Genomic DNA, 19,528 nt, shown 5'->3' on the forward strand with positions numbered 1-19,528 from the left:
AAATCACAATCACTGGTTCAGACAATATGTGGTAAAGCTCCCTCCAGCGTGAGATGGGAGGAGTGGGAAGGAAGGAAGTGGGAATGATTCACTTGTGTACAATAAACCATGGTTTCTTGCTCACAAGTGATGTGTGAACATGGCCAATGCTTAGCTCCACAACAGATACAAAAGCAAATTTAGAGCACAGTCATTATACCAGCTCCCCCCTCCCCAATTTTTCTGCATGGTTCAGTCTACCTTGGATTTGTTTAATTTTGTTATGTGTGATGTTTATTGTTGCATGGAATAATCTCCATGCAAACCTCGCTTCTGACTAAAACAGCAAGATCGTACATCCTCTCTCTCTCTGCTTAACTTTGACATAAAGAAAAGGGTTGATTAAAAAAAGAAAGTAAAGGCAATTTTATGCACAAAATGTATTAACGATTTTTTTTTTTAATGCTGTGTTGAGAAGAAGCTGGCCTACTCTCTCACAGCAGCAAACAGTGAGCCCCATAATGAGAAAGGATTATCGTTGTGCCTGCTCTTGGAGTCTCGCTCCCCAGGCAGCCCAAAGAATGACTGAGTCATGCAGGTGATGCATTCACTGTAATGAGATGGACAAAACCTCAAAACCCACATCTAGGCTTCTAATAGAACTCCTTGTGTACCCATGCCTCTGGCAAAAGAGAAAGGGGGAGGGGGTAGGGGGAAAGAGCAGTAGCAGGAGATGAAAACAAACCCACCCAGTGTCGGGAAAAACCAAATATATATAATATTTATAAAATGGCCTGCTGTTCGTACACACTGCACAGTCATGCAGAAAACCACAGTTTGATTTCCAATCCGAGCCTCTTGTTCCCTGGGCCGGCAGGGCTTGTGAGAACTATGGAAGCAGCACACTGAGCCAGTCCTTGGGGGAGGAAAGTGCCCCATCTCATTCAACAGCTAGCCCTCTGGCTGATTAGTGAAAAGGACTGAAAAGGACTGACAAGCTCTTAAGGGAGCTGTGTCCGGTTCTTGTTGGCTGGGATGTTGATGGTCCTGGCACAGGAGTCACAGGAGGGGAGGCTTTTCCCAGCTTTCTAAGCCCCGTTCTCAAGGCTCCGTTGTCACTGTCACAACAACTTTTCCCCATCAAGGACCAGTTGGGGCTCCCACAGGAGTCTGGAGATGGCCAGACCCCCGACCGAGAGCCTCCGAGCCTCACACACGACATCGCCCAACTCTCCAGCGCCAAGACCAGGGACAATGGAAGCCCGCTTCTCGATTGGGGTGAAAAACACAAACTTGGGAAGGAAATCCTCATAAGCCAGCAATTCCTTTTGTTTTTGTCTTCCTGGTGACAAATGGCAATTTCAAAACTTCAAGCCTTTAAATCGTGTCACGCAAACAGGCACTTTTGCTTCAGCCCTACAATGTCTCCTGCGGCGGAGGTGGCTCAGAATTTGTAAGAATTCCCCCGCCCCCCTGTAATACTGGTTGAAAACATAGCTATTGCAAAACCACATGTCTCTAGATTTCTCATTTCTCTACAGATGGGGAATCAGCAGCCCTCCCAGAACTTGTTGGACCACATCTCACACCAGTTCCATTCAGAGGGGTGATGGGACTTTTAGTCCAGCAATATCTTGAAGGCCATAGATTAGCCACCCTTGCTCTTTATGAGGGGTGGCTAACCTTTTATGGCTCAGAGGAGAACTCACCCTTGGCTCAACTCCGGGGACAGCATACCAGCAGCTGGTCTGCCCCAAGGTGGGTACTGCCTCCTCATATTATCACACACCACACACATACACACACCCTTCTCAGCTGATCCACACAGATCAAATGAAAGCATTTTTTGCTCATCTCTCTACTCATCCAGTGATCAATCTGCAGGCTGGGGATGTGGCAATTTGCCTGGCAATCAGGGTGCTGCGTTCCCCTTATCCCAGCATCATGTTTATTTGTTCCTCTTTTTGCTGCAGTTGCCAAATTCAGTGGGGTCTTAAAGGTAAAGGGACCCCTGACCATTAGGTCCAGACTCTGGGGTTGCGGCGCTCATCTCGCTTTACTGGCCAAGGGAGCCGGCGTACAGCTTCCGGGTCATGTGGCCAGCATGACTAAGCTGCTTCTGGCAAACCAGAGCAGTGCACGGAAACGCTGTTTACCTTCCCGCCGGAGCGGTACCTATTTATCTACTTGCACTTTGACGTGCTTTCGAACTGCTAGGTTGGTAGGAGCAGGGGCCGAGCAACGGGAGCTCACCCGGTTGTGGGGATTCAAACCGCCGACCTTCTGATCGGCAAGTCCTAGGCTCTGTGGTTTAACCCACAGCGCCACTCGTGTCCCTCAGTGGGGTCTTAGGAGGCCATAGAATTATGTTTGAGGGCACCCAACATCAGTATACAAAGAACACAAAGCAAGAGCAATGCACTGCAGCAATGCATAGCGCCCTGCAGAGGTTGAAATCTTTACCTTCCCTTAGTATGGGCCATGTAGGCTGGGGTTGATGGGACTTGTAGTTCAACAGTGTATGAGGAGAGGTACTGTGTTGTCTACGCCAAGCATGGAGGGAGAGACAGACAGAATAAATGTGTTCACTGCAGTTAGTCAGTAAGTAGAGGAACAGGAGTAATAGCCAGGGAATGGTTTATAACCAGCCACAGCCATTTGTATTGCTATACTTTAAGAAACAGGCACATTTCCCATGTGTTAGGTTGGCTGTCTCTATTCATTTACAGATTGCTTTGCTTTAGAGTCCAGTTTTGTTTTGTTTTAGAACACAGCTGAAATAGCTGGTTGATCTTACTGCTTACAGAGGAGGCTTGCTTTCTGGTGGCAATAAGGCTTCTTCCACTCACACTGTATTTTGACACTTTGGATGCAGAAATAAAACCCCAACGACTCTAAGGGCTCTTCTTCTGCATGAGGTATGCTGGGTTTTCCAGCAACATGGCTCAAAGGCAGATCAATCAATAACAAAGCAAATCTAAAACCACGCATGTTTATAACACCCGCTCCCTGCAAAGTAAAACATCTGTGAGGCTTTAATCACTCAAAATGCCACACAATGAAGACAGTGCTTAACGTACTCAATTTCCCATCCCTAAGTTGGAGGAGCCCATTGTGGATTACTTCATGGGTGCTTGTCAGCAATGATCGGGCCCCACAGTTTCATGGTGGGGGGCACATCTGCATCCCAAACTGTGTCCCAGTTGGAGTCAGCTTGCTTGTTGCAAGGACTAAAGTCAGCCAAAATGTCTTACTTCCTTAAATATCCCTTCCTTCCATCCATCCACCCACTGTTACAGAGTCACTGTCATAAATGGTTGTGCATTTAATGAATAGTCCAGTTTGGCAGACAGCCTGCAGCATTTTGAGTTTGACTAGAATTACTTTATCCATGTTTTACATATTTCACTACCTGCTACACCAGAGACACAATGTTGTCTTGAAACAAGGACTCAAGTTTTTTTTATTACTTTTTCAGCACTGCAACACAAATACATTTTGTGACATGGAACAATTTTTTAAAAACTTATCGAATTTTCCATCCAGCTATTTCTGTTAGTGTTAGCCCAGTAATGAGGCAGAATGAAATCACTGTCTCAGGCAGTGGGTGGCAAATTGGCCCTTCCTCAGCCCCTGCTCACCTCATTATTAGCTTTGCCCACCCATCTACCAAGGCAATATAGATTGGGCGGCTGTAACATGCTCTCCATTAATATATTTCTGAAGACCCTCCAGAAACTCTTTGATTGTGGAAACTGAAGTTAGTATGGTTAATGGTGGTGCTCCATAAATTCCTCAGCAGACCACCATTATTCTCTCAAAAACAGAGTAAGCAAATGTAGCTCAACCTATCTTCAGATGTTTCCAAGCTGGCTGGGGCTGGTGGGTGTTGAAGTCCACCACAGGCATCCAAACCTGCCTTAAATTCAGTCCACCTGCACTTGACTTCAGTTGAACAAAAAATGGTTTGATTCAAATCACAGAATCATCACTTCCGCCCCAGGTGAGCGGATTCTCCTGATTCAGAACCAACAAATTCTGTAACTTGTGAAAACTCCTTGTTGTGATTCTAAAGATATCAAAGTGTGGGCAAGAAGCATGGAGTTGCCCTCCCTTCATTTTCCAGAGTGGTCACTTTGAATTAAAAGTAAACTTGCCATATTTCATCTGCTAACAACCTGAAGTCTCCGTCTGTACTTTTCTAAAGAGGAAAACCCTAGGAGGCTAAAAGTTGGCAGCCTCAAAAGCGTAGCCTGGGAGAACAAGCCAAATCCCAATGCCCCTGAAATTCACAAATTCTTCTCTGCTAACCAATTATGCCCAAGAACAAACATGTTCATGAGAACCTTTTTTCTTTTCTCGCATGTACATCATAACCGGAGTGACATAATTCTTAGATGCCTTTCTTTTGGGTTGCTCAACCGCCGCAACAAGCAACGGAGCAAATTTCAAAATAAACCCTACTTTTCCTAGTGATGTTGACAATTTCAGTCAAGCATACCTTAATGAAATTAGAGATGCAGAAAATATTTTTTGACAAGAGTCTATGAACAAAACAGCCAGAAGTGACTCCAGTTCTGTGAGAAAAGCTCACGCCGAGTGAGTGCGAAAGAGAGAGAGAAACTGGGGAGAAATGTTGATAATTGGATGGTATGGTTTTGGCAGGAAGAGGCGTGCTTTATTAACCGTCCACACTAGAAACATAACTTTCCAACTATTAACAGTTTTTACTTGCCAAGAGAAAATTATCAGTTCTGATTAAAATATAGTTCCCTCTACCTACAATTAATGACTACATAGTCTTATATAAGCAAATGAGTATTCCTTCTTATCTACACCTTAAAGCACAGCATGAAAGGCAAGTGCAGAGCAGAGCAGCAAAGGGAAAAACCAAATGAAAACTTCTTAAAAGTATCACTGGTGTGCATAGAAAGGATACCGAAACAAATAGGGGAAAATCTTATATAATTGAACCGTTTGTAAAGCTAACCAGACACATTTACACAGAAATCCATTGGTTCCCATGCCACACTGCCTATCATATTGCTCTCTTTATAAAGAAACAACACTTTTAGAGTCAATTCTAAGAAAAGGCTTAGTTTCACACCCTTTGCCTTTGATGATTTCTTGTTAGATGACACCAAAGTTGCAAAGGCAGTGTCCATATTTGTTTTGATAGCTTCAAATAAAAGGCAGAAGCTTAAAGAAGTTGGTGTGGGGGAAGAGAAAGCATATGAAAACGGTAAAAAATAATAATATCATAAATGGCAAAATTATATATCTAGACATGGAGAAATAAAGGTTTTGAGATACGTTTTAAACCCAACTGAGTGTACTCTGGCACATTCGATCTTCTGTGCTATTGTTTTATATTTTTGTCAGGGTTTATGAGGTTGCTTTTGTGCTGGTGTTTCCACAGATGACGTGACACACGGATATGAATAACTGATTTCCGTAAAAACATCCTCCCACACTTACTTGGGAGTAAGTTCATTTGGATTCAGTAAGGCATACTTCTGAGTAAACATGCCTACGAGTGGGGTGCACAACAGATGTCTTGGCTGTTACAGTTATGGCTTTTGTCATTGAAAAATGCAATTTTGCATTGTCTTGAGCATTAGAACTTAAGAAGACCATAGAAGAGTCCTGCAGGATCAAACTAAAGGCCAGTAGTGATTAAGTTGGGGCCACTTACCTGACCTCCTGGTGTTGCTGTGCCTGCATCCCACTGACCGCTACTTCCAAAGGCATGTCTATTCCAGCATTCAATGGCCAACCTATACGAAACTCACAAGCACAACATGAGAGCAACAGCCTTTTCCTGTTGTGCCCCAGTGAGTGCTATTAAGAGGCAATGCTTATTTATAATCTTATGTTTATATATCCCCAGTTCTCTTCCATCATGAAATCATCAGCAACTCGTTTGGTCATTTTTTGCAGCAGACCACCTCTCCAAGGCTCTTCTAAAGTCAAGGCTGTGGCAAAAAGACTTTTTTCAAATACTGTTTATCAATCAGAATTATATAGCTGTATTAGGTGGCAATGGATTATGAGTTGCAATTTAAAGCATTAACTAGAGTTAAAGCAATTTAAAGCATTAACTAGAGTTATTCAGCATATTCATCATTTAGACAAATTACTGAACTTTAATTGGTTCTGGATTGTCCTCTTCAGAACTACTGATTACCATTACAGAAGTGATTGTTGCCTTCCGAAGTAAGAGTTTTGGAATCCATTTTCTAACACTGCCAAAATAATGATGATGATGATGATGATGATGATGATAATTCCTCGATCAATCCATTCTTGCCAAAATCTTTGCCACGTTCTCCCTGCCACATTCACAAAGGCTAATATTACTGACTCCAAGCTTTGGAAAAATATCCCAAATTAAGAAATGAACCTGAGATTACAGAAGGCAGATTAAATGGGATTAAGATCTCAACTTCTATCTCTCTTTAAAATTCCTTTGCCAAGGAAGGGGATTCTGTGGGATAAATTACATGGCTTATTATGCTGAAATGCAAATCTTATTAAATACACTTCAGTACTGTGGCACAGGGCCTTAGAAACTTAACTGGCAAAGTGGTTAAGTGGGTGGAATGACTAAGATTAGCACAGACCCATTTTCCTCTTAATGAAGTGGAACCATATCCTCAGAACGAAATAATCCCCTTCAAGAGAACATTTTCTTTTAATTTGCAAATCTTACTGATTTTATTATATATACAGTTTCAAACTAGACAGGAGCTTAGAACCCAAGAATGTTCTTCCCAGCAAATGCCTCCATTCATTGCCTTCAGAACTGAATGTCCCACACAATAAGCAGCAAAAAGGAAGAAATAAAATTATAATATAAAGACCACTTGGGAGGCAGGAGACAGAAGGAAAAAGCAAAAGTGGCTATGGAAAAAGTAAGTAGGAATTATGCATAGGAGGTTACAAAACCCTCACCCAAATTTCTATAATTTGCACAAGTCTGCATCACCAGTGCTGTAGTGTGATCCTTTTTGCTAACACAGCTTGATTTACTAAAGCCTTTCTAGATAAGGCCCTCATGACTGGAATATCATTGAGCTTTTGGGTAATGGCAGAAGAAGAGCTATGTCTTTTATCTGTTTTTGTGCTCGGTTATTCTTTAGATATGCTATGTGTGCATTTCACATTCTGTTTATGAGTTGCTCTTATCTCCACTGATGTTAACCCACACCCTGCAACCTTAAGGTAAAGAACATGATATGAATCCCAATAAAAAAAGTAAAATAATACTAAGAGAAGATTGAATTTTCATGAGGTTCATTTTTCATTTTGAAAATCTAAAAAGCAGTATTATATTGATAAATTCTTTTTTTTCCCCCTTGCAAGATGCCTGTCTTCCATTTTGTATGTTGTGGTTCTGAAGTGAAACTACATTTCAGATTTGAAATCAATATATTTTCAGTGATTTTCAGTGTCAGTTTTTTTTACCAACCTTTCCCATAGCTATTCAGGCTCTTATTTGGCTACTCATTAATTCCCAAGCGTTCTGTATGAGAGAACATACTATGGTATTTCTTGCTGTGTATCTGATGTTCAGTGCATGACTACTAAGTTTTCCAGGTAGCTTTTATTGGCTTGTTCCTCCTTGCCATGACACAAACATTTCCCATCCCTCCCTCTAGCCTACTTTTGTCAGTTTAGTTTATTATAGTAATATATTGCTTCAAACATCCAGAGGCACCCCAAAGCGATTTTACAATATTCAACATTCAAATACAAAATACACACAAAATTCAGTAAAATTGGGAATTGGAACAATCAGAATTAGAACTGTGGGTGTTGGTTGTAAATCTAAATTGAAGTAATTCTTCACTTTCCTTGCATTATAATATTTTAAAGAATATTTATTTATTTCAATAGTTTATACGCCACTTAATAACTACCATATTTCTCTAAGCGGTGTACCATAAGGATACAGCTTACAACTTTTAAGTCAGTTAAAATAAGATATAAAAAAAGAACTCATTGGAAGGGAAAGTGAGGCAGAGAGAAGAAAACATCATCAACATCAACAACAGCTGATACCCAAGTGCCTAGCAATATTGGGTGCTTTAGAAACAATAATTTCTTGTTCCTGCTAGGTAGAAAAAGCAAGCTTGCTATGGTGGCGGCTTCTTGGCCAGGAGCAGAGGGCAATGGAATGCTGAAGGAAGCCCTCCAGAGCCTTGGTTGGTTATCAAAACCAATGACCACTACCGGCCCAAGGAAGCCTTCCTACATGCGGTGCCTCATTAAGAGGCTAATTTGTGAACCTGCCGAGAGAGATGTTCCCTATCTGTTTTCTAAGCTAATGCTTCTCCATTATTACTGGGAGGAATGAGTTATTTCCAAATGACAGCAAACCACTGACAGCCTGATAATGTCTTCTAGGGACCTCAAGGGAGCATTTAGTAGCCGTGTCCCTCAAGCTAAATCACAAGATCTTAATAAAGGTTTGGGCATGTTCCTAAAAGGCGGCAAGTTTTCCCTGTAGGGAGATCAGATGCTCTTAACATCTCATAATTTTATGCCCTAAATTATTACACCATAGTAACCTCAGGAAGTTACACATTAATTGCAAAATTAGCGCTCAAGTTTTGCATGCTAATTAGCAGTAGCAGTCTATTTTCTTTATAGTCGGTATGTTATGGCCTGCCTTATCACAGACTCAGTATTCACTGCTATTTTTTTCCGGGTATTTCCAAGCTGTACATTTTTGCTATTTACCCGATTGTATGTCCTTTCCCCACAACTTTTGGGGAAAATAACTAAAAATTTCATAACCATTCATGGTTTTTTGTTCACATTAAAAAAACCAACCCAGCCTATTAATCCATATAGACTCCCTAAATATTAAGCTAGCTGTCATTTTTATAATAATATTGTTTCCAAGGATTTAAAAATCTCACTTGTTAGCCATAAAACAGATTTCTGCTAACAGCTATAAAATCTAATTTAAACCCTTCTGGCATTAGCTAAATAGCTGAAGCAAATTTCTATCTAGCTATGCTGAACATCTTGTTACTGCTGTAAATATATAAAATCCCCTTTGAAGTGATAAAGGTTCAGTAGGATAAATGGGGTCTCTGGAGTCCAATCATTGTAACATCTCTGAGGCCTAACAAATGTTGTTTACATATTTCAAGGATTATGTTTCAAGTTTAAATAAACAGATTAAGCCATGTTTACATGCATTAATTTACCCTTTTATATTATAAAAATGTAAATTTAATTGAGCTGTATTTTCAGGATGTAACAAATGGTTTTACGTTTTCTTTCCCCTAGAGGAATGAACTGCATTAAGTTGGATGATCCAGTTAAAATAACGGGCTTGCCAGATCCCATAATCAGCTCCTGATCGCAGGATTCAGAAAGATTGCATCCTGCCAGATTGTCTAGCACATGCATGTTCCTCCCCAGCCCTGGAAACACAGCCCAGTCCCCCAGGAAGAACAATGGGATTTCTGAGCAGTCAATAGGCCTTGATAGGACTCAAATCCCCAGTCATGGCCGGGACATGCCAGGTCCTACCATTAAGCACAAGGATGCAGCTGCCTCAGGCAGCAGATATTTTGGGGAAGCAGCAGCAAAATGTTGGGGGATAGTGTTGTGCCTGCCACATGGCCTGCCCTATATCCCTGTAAGTCAGACTACTGCTCTCAGTGGAAGACACTGACCCATCATCAGATTCAGTTGCCAGTCTGGTCAGATTTTGTACCTAGAACGGGATGAGGTGCCACCTTGACTTTCCCCTCGGGCAGCAAAATGTCTTGAGTCAGCCTTGACTCATAAGTAGGAGTAAGTTGCAGTAGCATCTCCTAACTTGGGAGGTAGCTGTCACTGCCATTGCCATAAAGTCTGCTGCATTTGTATGTTCCTGGCAAGTTCGGGTGCATGCTGGCCCCTGGCCAATGCTTGGTGTCCATTTGAGCATGCGAAGGGGTCTGCAGCTAGCCCTCTACATTTGGAGCCCAAAGGGTGCGCCATGCTTGATTTTTTGCATCAATCTTGTTCATTAAATAGACCCTCCAAGTCTCCTAATATGGCCCAGTGTCAGCACGCAACAGCCTAGGCAGGTTGCCTGGGCCCCAGCAGCTCAGTAGGCCCCACTCCTGTGCAAAGACCTTTCCTGGATGCATTCCCACTTTACCTCCCTATTCTAACCAGAGAAATGTTGGCATTATGGAGTTATGAGATCCCCGTGCCAAGGAGTAACTATTCAACCTTTAGAAGACATCTGAAGGTAGCCCTGTATAGGGAAGTGTTTAAAAACATCTTTAATACAGTGGTGCCCCGCAAGACGAAAAACTCGCTAGACGAAAGAGTTTTCCGTCTTTTGAGGTGCTTCGCAAGATGAATTTCCCTATGGGCTTGCTTCGCAAGACAAAATGTCTTGCGAGTTCTTGCGAGTTTTTTCCCTTTCCCCCCCTTTTTCTAAGCCGCTAATAGCGCTAAGCCGCTAAGCCGCTAATAGCCGTGCTTTGCAAGACGAAAAAACCGCAAGACGAAGAGACTCGTGGAACGGATTAATTTCGTCTTGCGAGGCACCACTGTATTTTATTATGCTTTTATTGGAAGCCGCCCAGACTGGCTGGGGCAACCCAGTCAGATGGTTGGGGCATATATATATATATATATATATATATATATATAAAATTATTATGGAATAGGATGTCCCTACTTTCATTAGAGAAATGTTGGGGGTATGCATTTGATCCTCCAAATGGTCATTCAAAATTATGCCTGGAAAATATTTGTAAGTATAAATAGTTTTTCTAGCTAAGGCACCGATGAGCACGTAACAATACTATTTTTATGTGAGTAAGTGCTGCTTTCTCTGCTCTGAAGCTCCCAGTCTCCCTTTCCTTCATGATGGCTTCCAAAAAATAATCGTTGTTAGAGGACTAGCTTGATCACAGCAAAAAAATAAATAAATCAGAACTGTAGAGCACTTCTGTATATTAGAAAGTGCTACAGGAACCACAAATAATAATAGAAGTAGTGACAGTGACTCACACATACCTTCATTGGACCTTAGATTATGTGTTACAAAATAATTCAAACTGACTCAACAGTTCAAAGGAACTACACAGGTTAAAGCATAAAGGACCAGGGATTGCAAATCAGGAACCAGCAGCTCATTCTCAGCACCACAAGAAACTATGGCGGGTTGCTAGAGGATGGCGTCTGTACATTGCTGTTTTTCAGCAGATCCGCCATGGATGGCACAGAAGAATGCCAAAACCAGCTCTGGAAGCAGTGCCAAGCAACATTTGGAACCAATAGGGTTCCGCCTGTTCTTATAAAGCTACTGACTTTGGCCTGGATCCTCAATCTCTGCAACGGATTCTCGAGTCCAGACAAAGCTGATCGGCAGCATACCCCTGCTGCTTTATTCCAAACTAACAGCCCCGTTAAAATAGTGGTGGAGAATCCTCATTATTTCCTGCTTCCACGCTGCAGATGGAAAGCTACAACCGAGAAAGGGAAATTATAGAAGATCGCAATGTTAGTTCAGTTGTCAAAATCACTGGGAAACTTTGGACAAGCCACAGCCTCTAACTCCCCTGAAGACCAAGACCAACACTACATGACTACAGAATTCTTCCTGTTTGTGCCATAGCTGAAAGGCCAATGATATAACGCTAAGAAACAGCAGGCAGGCAGATCTGGGTTGGCTAGCACCCCTGCTGAACCCAACATGTCACTTCAAAGATCTATCTAGGGAACTAACAGAACACAATTTTTAAGGGATATCCTAAACTCAAGTATTACATCTAGTTCAAAGGCAAGAGTTTTGTTGCGGCAGAAATCATTACAATTAACTGTTTTATTGAAGGGTGTTTTGTGGCAACACAAAAACAGTGTTAATATAAATTAGTATTAAAAGTAATGTACTACAGTGGGGATCTTGAGTAATTAATTATGTGACTGCATTATCAAGTATATCCAGCCTTCAAGAAGTCAAAAAATAGATCTTGATGCAGTCAAGCCTCTTTTTAGGTGCAAACACAGAAAACAGTAGGGTTCTGCTTATCCTTTCACAAAGGGTGAAAAGTACTATTCAGATTCCATGGCTAGGCTGGCCACTCTGTTTGCAATAAACAGGAAGACAGCTGAGTAATTTCCCCAAATAGCATTTGGAGACAAAAGAAATGGTTGGCAGCCTTCATATATTTCCGAGATATAGCATTGACAGCAACACTGACAACAACAACTAGGACTGATGGAAGGCATGCATGAGCTTTGCCAGCCTCATATGCAGAGAGTAAGGTGGGCTAAAAATGATAGTGCTTGTTTTAATGGTATCTAGAGATGCTTGATAAGTGCATTTCCCCCCATCCCTGCATAAAACATTCTCTTGGACCAATGTGCAGATTGGAACTTAGGTATCCAACCAATTTTGTACTTCTGCTGCAATGCAATTTTTGGCAGTTTTACCGCATCAAACCATGTATTTTAAATATAAAGTATGAGAGGAAATGTATATCTCAATATAAATGGAGACTTCTTCTTTTTTTCAAGTAGCTTAATGCAGAATCAGAAAGCACTGGAACGTATGTGCAAAAAATGCAAAAGCCAGAAATAGACAGATTAATCTAACCCTAGTAGGAACAGCAGTAAGCATACAGTATATAAAGAATGTATGATGAAAACATGGTTATATTTAACTGTGGATGTTATTTTAAATCATGGAGATTAAAAAAAATAAATCTGTTATTAATACATATTTCTTATTAATAACAATAGTAGTAGTAAGAAGGATGCAATTTAGACATTTTTAATTGTGCTGCTTTACATTACTTTTTATTTTAAAAAGTCTTTCCCTTCCCTTCAACCACTGGTCCATTGTCTGCACTGACTGACAGCAGTTCTCCAGATGTTCAGCTACGCATCTTTCCTAGGTCTATCTGGAAATGCCAGGAATTGAACACAGGACCATTTGTATGAGAAGCATGTGTGCAAAGTTGTCAGGCATAATTGGTGGGCCCCCATTTATTGTGTAGTCTATGTTGCTACCTAGTCTATGTTTCAAAGGAAAGGTCTAAGCATTGCTCTAAAACATGATAATATAAGAATGCCTTCCATTTTATTTGTATAACCATACAAAATTTTCTGTAAATTTGTACTAAGCCTTTTTCCCTGCCACTGCATTCTAGAAGTTATGTCCACTGTGTCTCAGTGAAAGTCAGTTTGGATATTTCTGAACCTCCAGGGAAGTGCCAACTAAAAAAAGAAAAATGTCTGTAACAGAAATAAAGTATTTTTTGTTTTTTAAAAAATAATCAAGCCAATTTAACTCGTTAAAAAAATTGCTGATATTCTGACCTTCTCCCCAAATTCTTTCAAGAGGAAGATGCTGAGTAAAACAATGGGAACAAAAAACCCACCAAACATTTACTGTCAGCATTACCAATCAGGAATGGCGGGCTTTCTAAGGCCATACAGGGATTAATAAGGTCACGAAAACACTTTGCAACCTATGTGAAAACATATATTCAACAGAACTCCTCATGGATCAAAAAAAGCGTTGCACTGTTTGCCGGTATAGTTCACTTTGCTGAGACTTCGATTTCCCAAATCGGATTGAAGAAATTTCCCCAAGCTGCTTTTAATAATAGCAAGAGACCTGGGAAAGTCCTGCTCCCATTCCAATTTTCTATATCGTTCGGAGCGATGTTACCGCACCATGTGTCTGTGTAGGTTTAATCATTCTCTATCTTCTGCTCAGCTAGCTTTCTCCCCGTAGAAAGGTACAATTAGCTGCTGCACTAATTTATAATAAATAAAACAAAGATCTTGTTTAAAAAAAAAACCCTCCAGTTATCAGTGACTCTCGTTGTGAAGTGCTCGTTGAAATTCTCACTATGGGCCCAGAGAAATACCTGATGCATTGACAAATCCCAACCATTTGGCTTTGTTATAAACAGATTATCATCACATAATACAGGAAAACGGTCGGCTTTAATTGAGGTAACCAGAGATTTACAAAGCCCACCGCAGCTTTTTCCTATTGATGCTGATAAAGCTCGGAATGAGCTTCCCTGCATTTTCTCTTACATATATCACAACTGACCCAGTTTATGATTTTATCTCATGCCTGCTATACGCATTCCCCTTCATGAGCCAGGGATAAGAAATGAAACATTGGAGGACTCCACATTAAGATAGCGGGTGGTGTAAGGCAGAGATGGGGAGCCTTTGGACCTCCAGATGCTGCTGTATTCTGACTTCAATCAGCCTTGCCCAACAAGGCCAATGGTCTGGGATAATAGGAGCTGCAGTCTCTGGAGGGCATCAGGTTCTCCATCCTTGGTGTGGCTCTACTTACAGCCCCCGAGTGGCTCTAGTAAGGCAGGGGTAGTCAAGATGGTCCCTTGCAGAAGTTGCTGGACAACAATTCCCATTATCCAGGACTATTGGCCCTGCTGGCTGGGGCTGATGGAAGTGGTTATTCAGCAACATCTAGAAGGCACCATATTGGCTTCCCCAGCGCTAGTGGTTTACCTGATTGTCAGTAACATGCACTGGAAGAACAGAGCCAGTTTTTCATTTCTGGAACAGAGAAATGAGTCAGCTAGATTTTACTCAGAGTAGGCCTTTTGAAATGAATGGTCCTAACTTCCTCATGTGTATTAATTCCAATGGGACTACTATGAATAAAATCTACAAACAAGTAAAGGCTTTAAATCAGGGTTTCCCAAACTTGGGTCTTGTTCGGGACTGTTTTGGGACTACAATTCCCATCATCCTTGACCACCGGTCCTGCCAGCTAGGGTTGATGGGAGTTTAAACGGACAACAAGAACATAATGATTTTATTGAGATTTGGTACTCATTTATTTGCCTTTGACAAAAAGGTTCTTGCATTTTTTATTTGGGAGCCAAGGGGGAGGAGGGATATTACTTTGCCTTTTGCAATCATTGTTATTTATTGTCTTGTAATAAAATAATAATAATAACTTGCAAGAGAAAGACAGCAAAGCACACTTAGCTGAATGCCACCCATTATCTGGAAGTAGCAAGCAAGCCCCAAGTGTCGGCAAAATTCTGCTGGTTGGTTGGGTTTCCTAACAGGTTGACAGGTGTGCTTATAAAAAACTTGTCCTTGCTTAGTGGGTTGCCACCTGTCCTTCCCTATACAGTGCTAACTTGGGTTAAGAACTTAATTCGTTCTGGAGGTCCATTGTTAACCTGAAACTGTTCTTAACCTGAGGTACCACTTTAGCTAATGGGGGCTCCCGCTGCCGCCGCACGATTTCTGTTCTCATCCTGAAGCAAAATTCTTAACCTGAGGTACTATTTCTGGGTTAGCGGAGTCAGTAACCTGAAGCATCTGTAACCCAAGGTACCACTGTAGCCCACACACCTGACTGCACGTATTATTATTATTAATTAAATTTGTATACAGCCCTTCATCTGAAGATCACAGTGTGGGTCAAACATAAAAATTCACAAAGAGGACACAAAATACATCATAAAACAGAAACAAACCAATAAGCTCCTTCCCACAAACAAATTTTAAAGGTCATAGAACGTTTATCAACCAAAGGCCTGGTCATAGAGAAATGTTTTCGCCTGGCGCCTAAAGATATGTGATGCAAACACCAGGCGAGCCTCCCTGGGGAGAGCGTTCCACAAATGGCAAGTCACCTCAGAAAAGGCCTGTTCTGATGCTGTCACCCTCTGGAGGCACACAAAGAAGGGCCTCAGATGGTGATTGCAGGGTCTGGGTCAGTTCCTATGGGGAGATACACTCCCAGAGATAATAACTATTTAAAAGGTAATTTGCTTTATTAAATGTGATAACTCTGTACTTGGAGCTTGCTGGGCTCATCTGTCTCAGGACCATAATGCCACAGTGCTGAGTTTTTACTACCTAGGCCCAATGAGAAGCAACCAGCAATTCATTTAGCACCAAAGTAAGGATTCGGGCAGAAATATTGCCGTGTTGACCTTATCTAGGAGCTGTAAAGAATCCTTTCTGCTCCTTTAAAGGATTGAAGTGTTAACAATAGAAGACGATGCTGCCCTAGAAAGCATTCTAATAAGAGCAACAGTTTGATCCCTAAAGGAACGAACAATGAAGCCTCTATTCAATCCACTCTGGAAGAAGAAAGAAAGGATGACATACGGAAATGGACACACTCTGCAACAGGAGCAAAGGCTATTTTCACTCGGGAAAAGAGAGAGTTGGGAGAGAAATAAGCATACTAAAAATCCACTGCTGCACATATCTGGGTTTATATTCCTGCAGCAAAAGAAACCACCAATTCAAAATTAGCGTCTTAGCAGTATGATGGCTATTTAAAAACGACGACAACAATTTGCTGCTATCCCAGTTGGTGCATGTGTCTTAGACAAACCCCAGGCTTGACTTTGCTGTCACTCCTCATGTGGGCATTCTCTGATAGTCTGAACCAGGGTCAAGATCACAAAAAAACACAAGAGAGGGGGTCATAATGAGCCTTTGCCTGCATTTAAGCATTTCTGAAGATCAGCAGCGATATGAGCACATGCCAATGTGCAACTGATCTGTGAGATCTGCATTGATATGCTCCTGTACAACAGCCTTCCAAGTACTGCTTGCAATTGGAAACAGAGCTGACAGCACCATGATATAAATTTGTGTGAAATGGCTTGATTTCTATGCACCGCTATATCGCGTGATATAATAATCCCATGTAACATGATGGAGAATGTATTGCTTACCTTCTTATTTATAGCAACACCATCTTCACAATCCAGCACAGCACAATCCACATCGACAGATGAGATTTTCCGTATCTTCCTCTCATCGTCAGCTGGCACGTAGAGAACAGCCCTTCGGGGTATGTAGCTACGAGACGATGTCAGGCAATAACCAAGCTTAGGCAGAAAAGGACTCCTTCTGTAAAAAAAAGATGAGCTCTCTATTAATCTCAGGCTGTACTTCTTAAACGCTTTCAAGAAGTTCCACTGCCACTTTAATTACTGACAAGAACGGCTTACTTTGTTAACATCTGCATGCCGCCTTAACTCCAAGGGTAAGTAAAGGTAAAGGGACCCCTGTCCATTAGGTCCAGTCGTGACCGACTCTGGGGTTGCAGCGCTCATCTCGCATGACTAAGCTGCTTCTGGCGAACCAGAGCAGTGCACGGAAACGCCGTTTACCTTCCCGCCAGAGCGATATCTATTTATCTACTTGCACTTTGACATGCTTTCGAACTGCTAGGTTGGCAGGAGCAGGGACCGAGCAACGGGAGCTCACCCCGTCGCGGGGATTCGAACCGCCGACCTTCTGATCGGCAAGTCCTAGGCTCTGTGGTTTAACCCACAGCGCCACCCATGTCCCTTAACTCCAAGGGTAGGTAGGGGTATCCAAAAGGTAAATCCCAGGTGATGTGATATAGATCAGCAAACATTTCTGACTCCCAGTTGATTAACCATGGTAACAAAAAAATACACACACTTTATATCACCTTGTTGAAATCAAGAAATCGGGGTTGGAAGCGGGGATGACAAGGAATAATTTGTGTGTGTGGAAGGACGCTCAGTTCAGTTCTGGTAATCAAAACAAAGTCCTGGATTCAGAATCGTATCATGCTAAGCATATGTCTCATACAGCACTTCTTCAAACAGCACATAGTTAAGTTATGGAAGTCGCCTACAGAGAATGCAGTGATGACCACCAACTTTGATGGCTAGTGTAAGAAAAAATGGAGTAGCTCTCATGAAGTTGATGTCACTGTGTCACGGAAGGCCCATAGCTCAGTGGCAGAGGGCCTGCCTTGCATACACAAGGTCCCTGGTTCAACTCTTGACACCTCCAGTCAAGGCCAGTGCTGAAGAACTGCTGCTAGCTCAGTGTAGGCAACACTGAGCTGGCAGGACCAATGCTCTGACTCGGTATAAGGCATTGTTCTTTGAGTTCAAGCTGATGACTAATTGAGACTGCACACACATCTACCTGCTAGTGAGCATCACTGAATTATGATGGAGCTGACTTCCAGTAGACATGCATAGGGTTGACCTGTAAATGTGACAGCTAACACTGGCCAAGGACATGTGATGCCACTGCTGCCCATCTGCCCATTTGCAAAGCCCAGAGCAACATGGGCCCAGGATATCTCAAGGACCGCCTGAACTCTTATCATTCAGCTCAGTCACCAAGATCCTCTGCAGGAGCACCTTTGGATGTTGCCTGAGTTGGTGAGGTTTGTTTGACAACAATGGGGAATGAGCCTTTATTGTCATCAGCCCAGTCCTGTGGAACACCCTGCCAATAGAAATTCAGCAGGCATCTGCTGAAAACCTTTCTGCCATGTCTCTGCAAGCAGTTAAGAATACATCCCCAACAATGGTCAACTGATGCTTGCTTTTAATTATTTTTACTTGGTCTTAACTGATTATGATTTTATTGTTTGGTTTTATCTTTATATTGTTGTAAACAGCTAGGTTTTTTATGACTCAGCAGTATATAAATATTTTTGCAAACAAACAAACAAACAAACAAACAAACAAACAAACGAATGCCAACCATGACCCAGAGTCACCATCACAGCAATTTGCAATCTTGTGATCTCCTCCACTGAAGACAGAAAGCATTACAGGGCCACAGATGCAATCATTGGGCAAATTAAGGGGAATAGTTTTGTTTTACCTATATCCCCACCCAAGTCTTGTCTCCTGAAGTTTCTCAGGATGATGGGTTTATACGCAGTCCCTAGGACACTGACTTGTTCTCCTCCTGACTCTCCATTTCTATAACTAGGGCTTTGCTGCTTTGGCAACTTCAAAATTCTACACTTCAGTATCTCAGATTTTTTGCTTAGAAAAACTGGGTTCTGCAACCTGTGGGAAGTGCTCAAATTAAGCACCTGCTGCTGGTTTTGAGTAACGCATTTTCATTCTGTAGTTAAGTCATAGCAAAGGGAAGATGGTGCATCTTGTTCCAGGTTCCCTCTGACTGCCCCTGCCACTTTCAGAGATTCCGCAGGCATTGGCAATGACATGAAATTATAAAATGCCCCCATTTACGCAACTCTCTCGTATGAAAAAGAAGAACAACATTTAAATGGTTTGTAACAAACACCAACAAGTCTTGGGCACACACGCAAGTGAGCCAACTAGAGAATCAGACTATTCAGAGATGCAGAAAAGGCTGATTTTTGCAGACTAATAACCCCAGTTATTGGCCTAACATTTTAATCGTTTTGTTCCAATGGCTTGTTTCTCACAGAATTAGCAACAATGAATGGCTAAAATACCTCAGATCATATATGTCTAATTGCAGTCAAGAGCAGCTCTTGTCTGCATGTACATTTCAATTTACCTCTGGGGATAATGTTTGTTAATTGTATTTCTTTTATATGCTGGTGGTGGAGGGGGGAGAAAGCTGCTTACTCAAAAAGGGGCTAAGTGTTCCCTTCTATCCCTTTGTTCGCACAAGAAGCTAAAGTCACTTCAAGAGGCACTTAATCCCATCATCCATGGTTACAATTGCCTTACAGCGTCAGTCAAAAAGAATCCGAAGTAAATGCAGCTATATT

At 41.8% G+C, this 19,528-nt stretch overlaps 1 protein-coding gene across 2 annotated transcripts in view; it reads right to left on the reverse strand.

Moving 5' to 3' along the window:
• Positions 1-19,528, reverse strand: part of CLYBL (citramalyl-CoA lyase) — a 193,916-nt gene that overhangs the window by 63,205 nt on the left and 111,183 nt on the right. For both annotated transcript variants that reach the window (XM_081858287.1, XM_081858288.1), the window contains exon 2: positions 16,710-16,887. In XM_081858287.1, coding sequence (XP_081714413.1) covers positions 16,710-16,887 — 178 coding nt within the window. The remainder of the gene's footprint in view (positions 1-16,709; positions 16,888-19,528) is intronic.

This window comes from Podarcis erhardii, assembly GCF_964252035.2.
Source record: "Podarcis erhardii genome assembly, chromosome: 4".
In the NCBI taxonomy this organism is placed as follows: domain Eukaryota; kingdom Metazoa; phylum Chordata; class Lepidosauria; order Squamata; family Lacertidae; genus Podarcis; species Podarcis erhardii.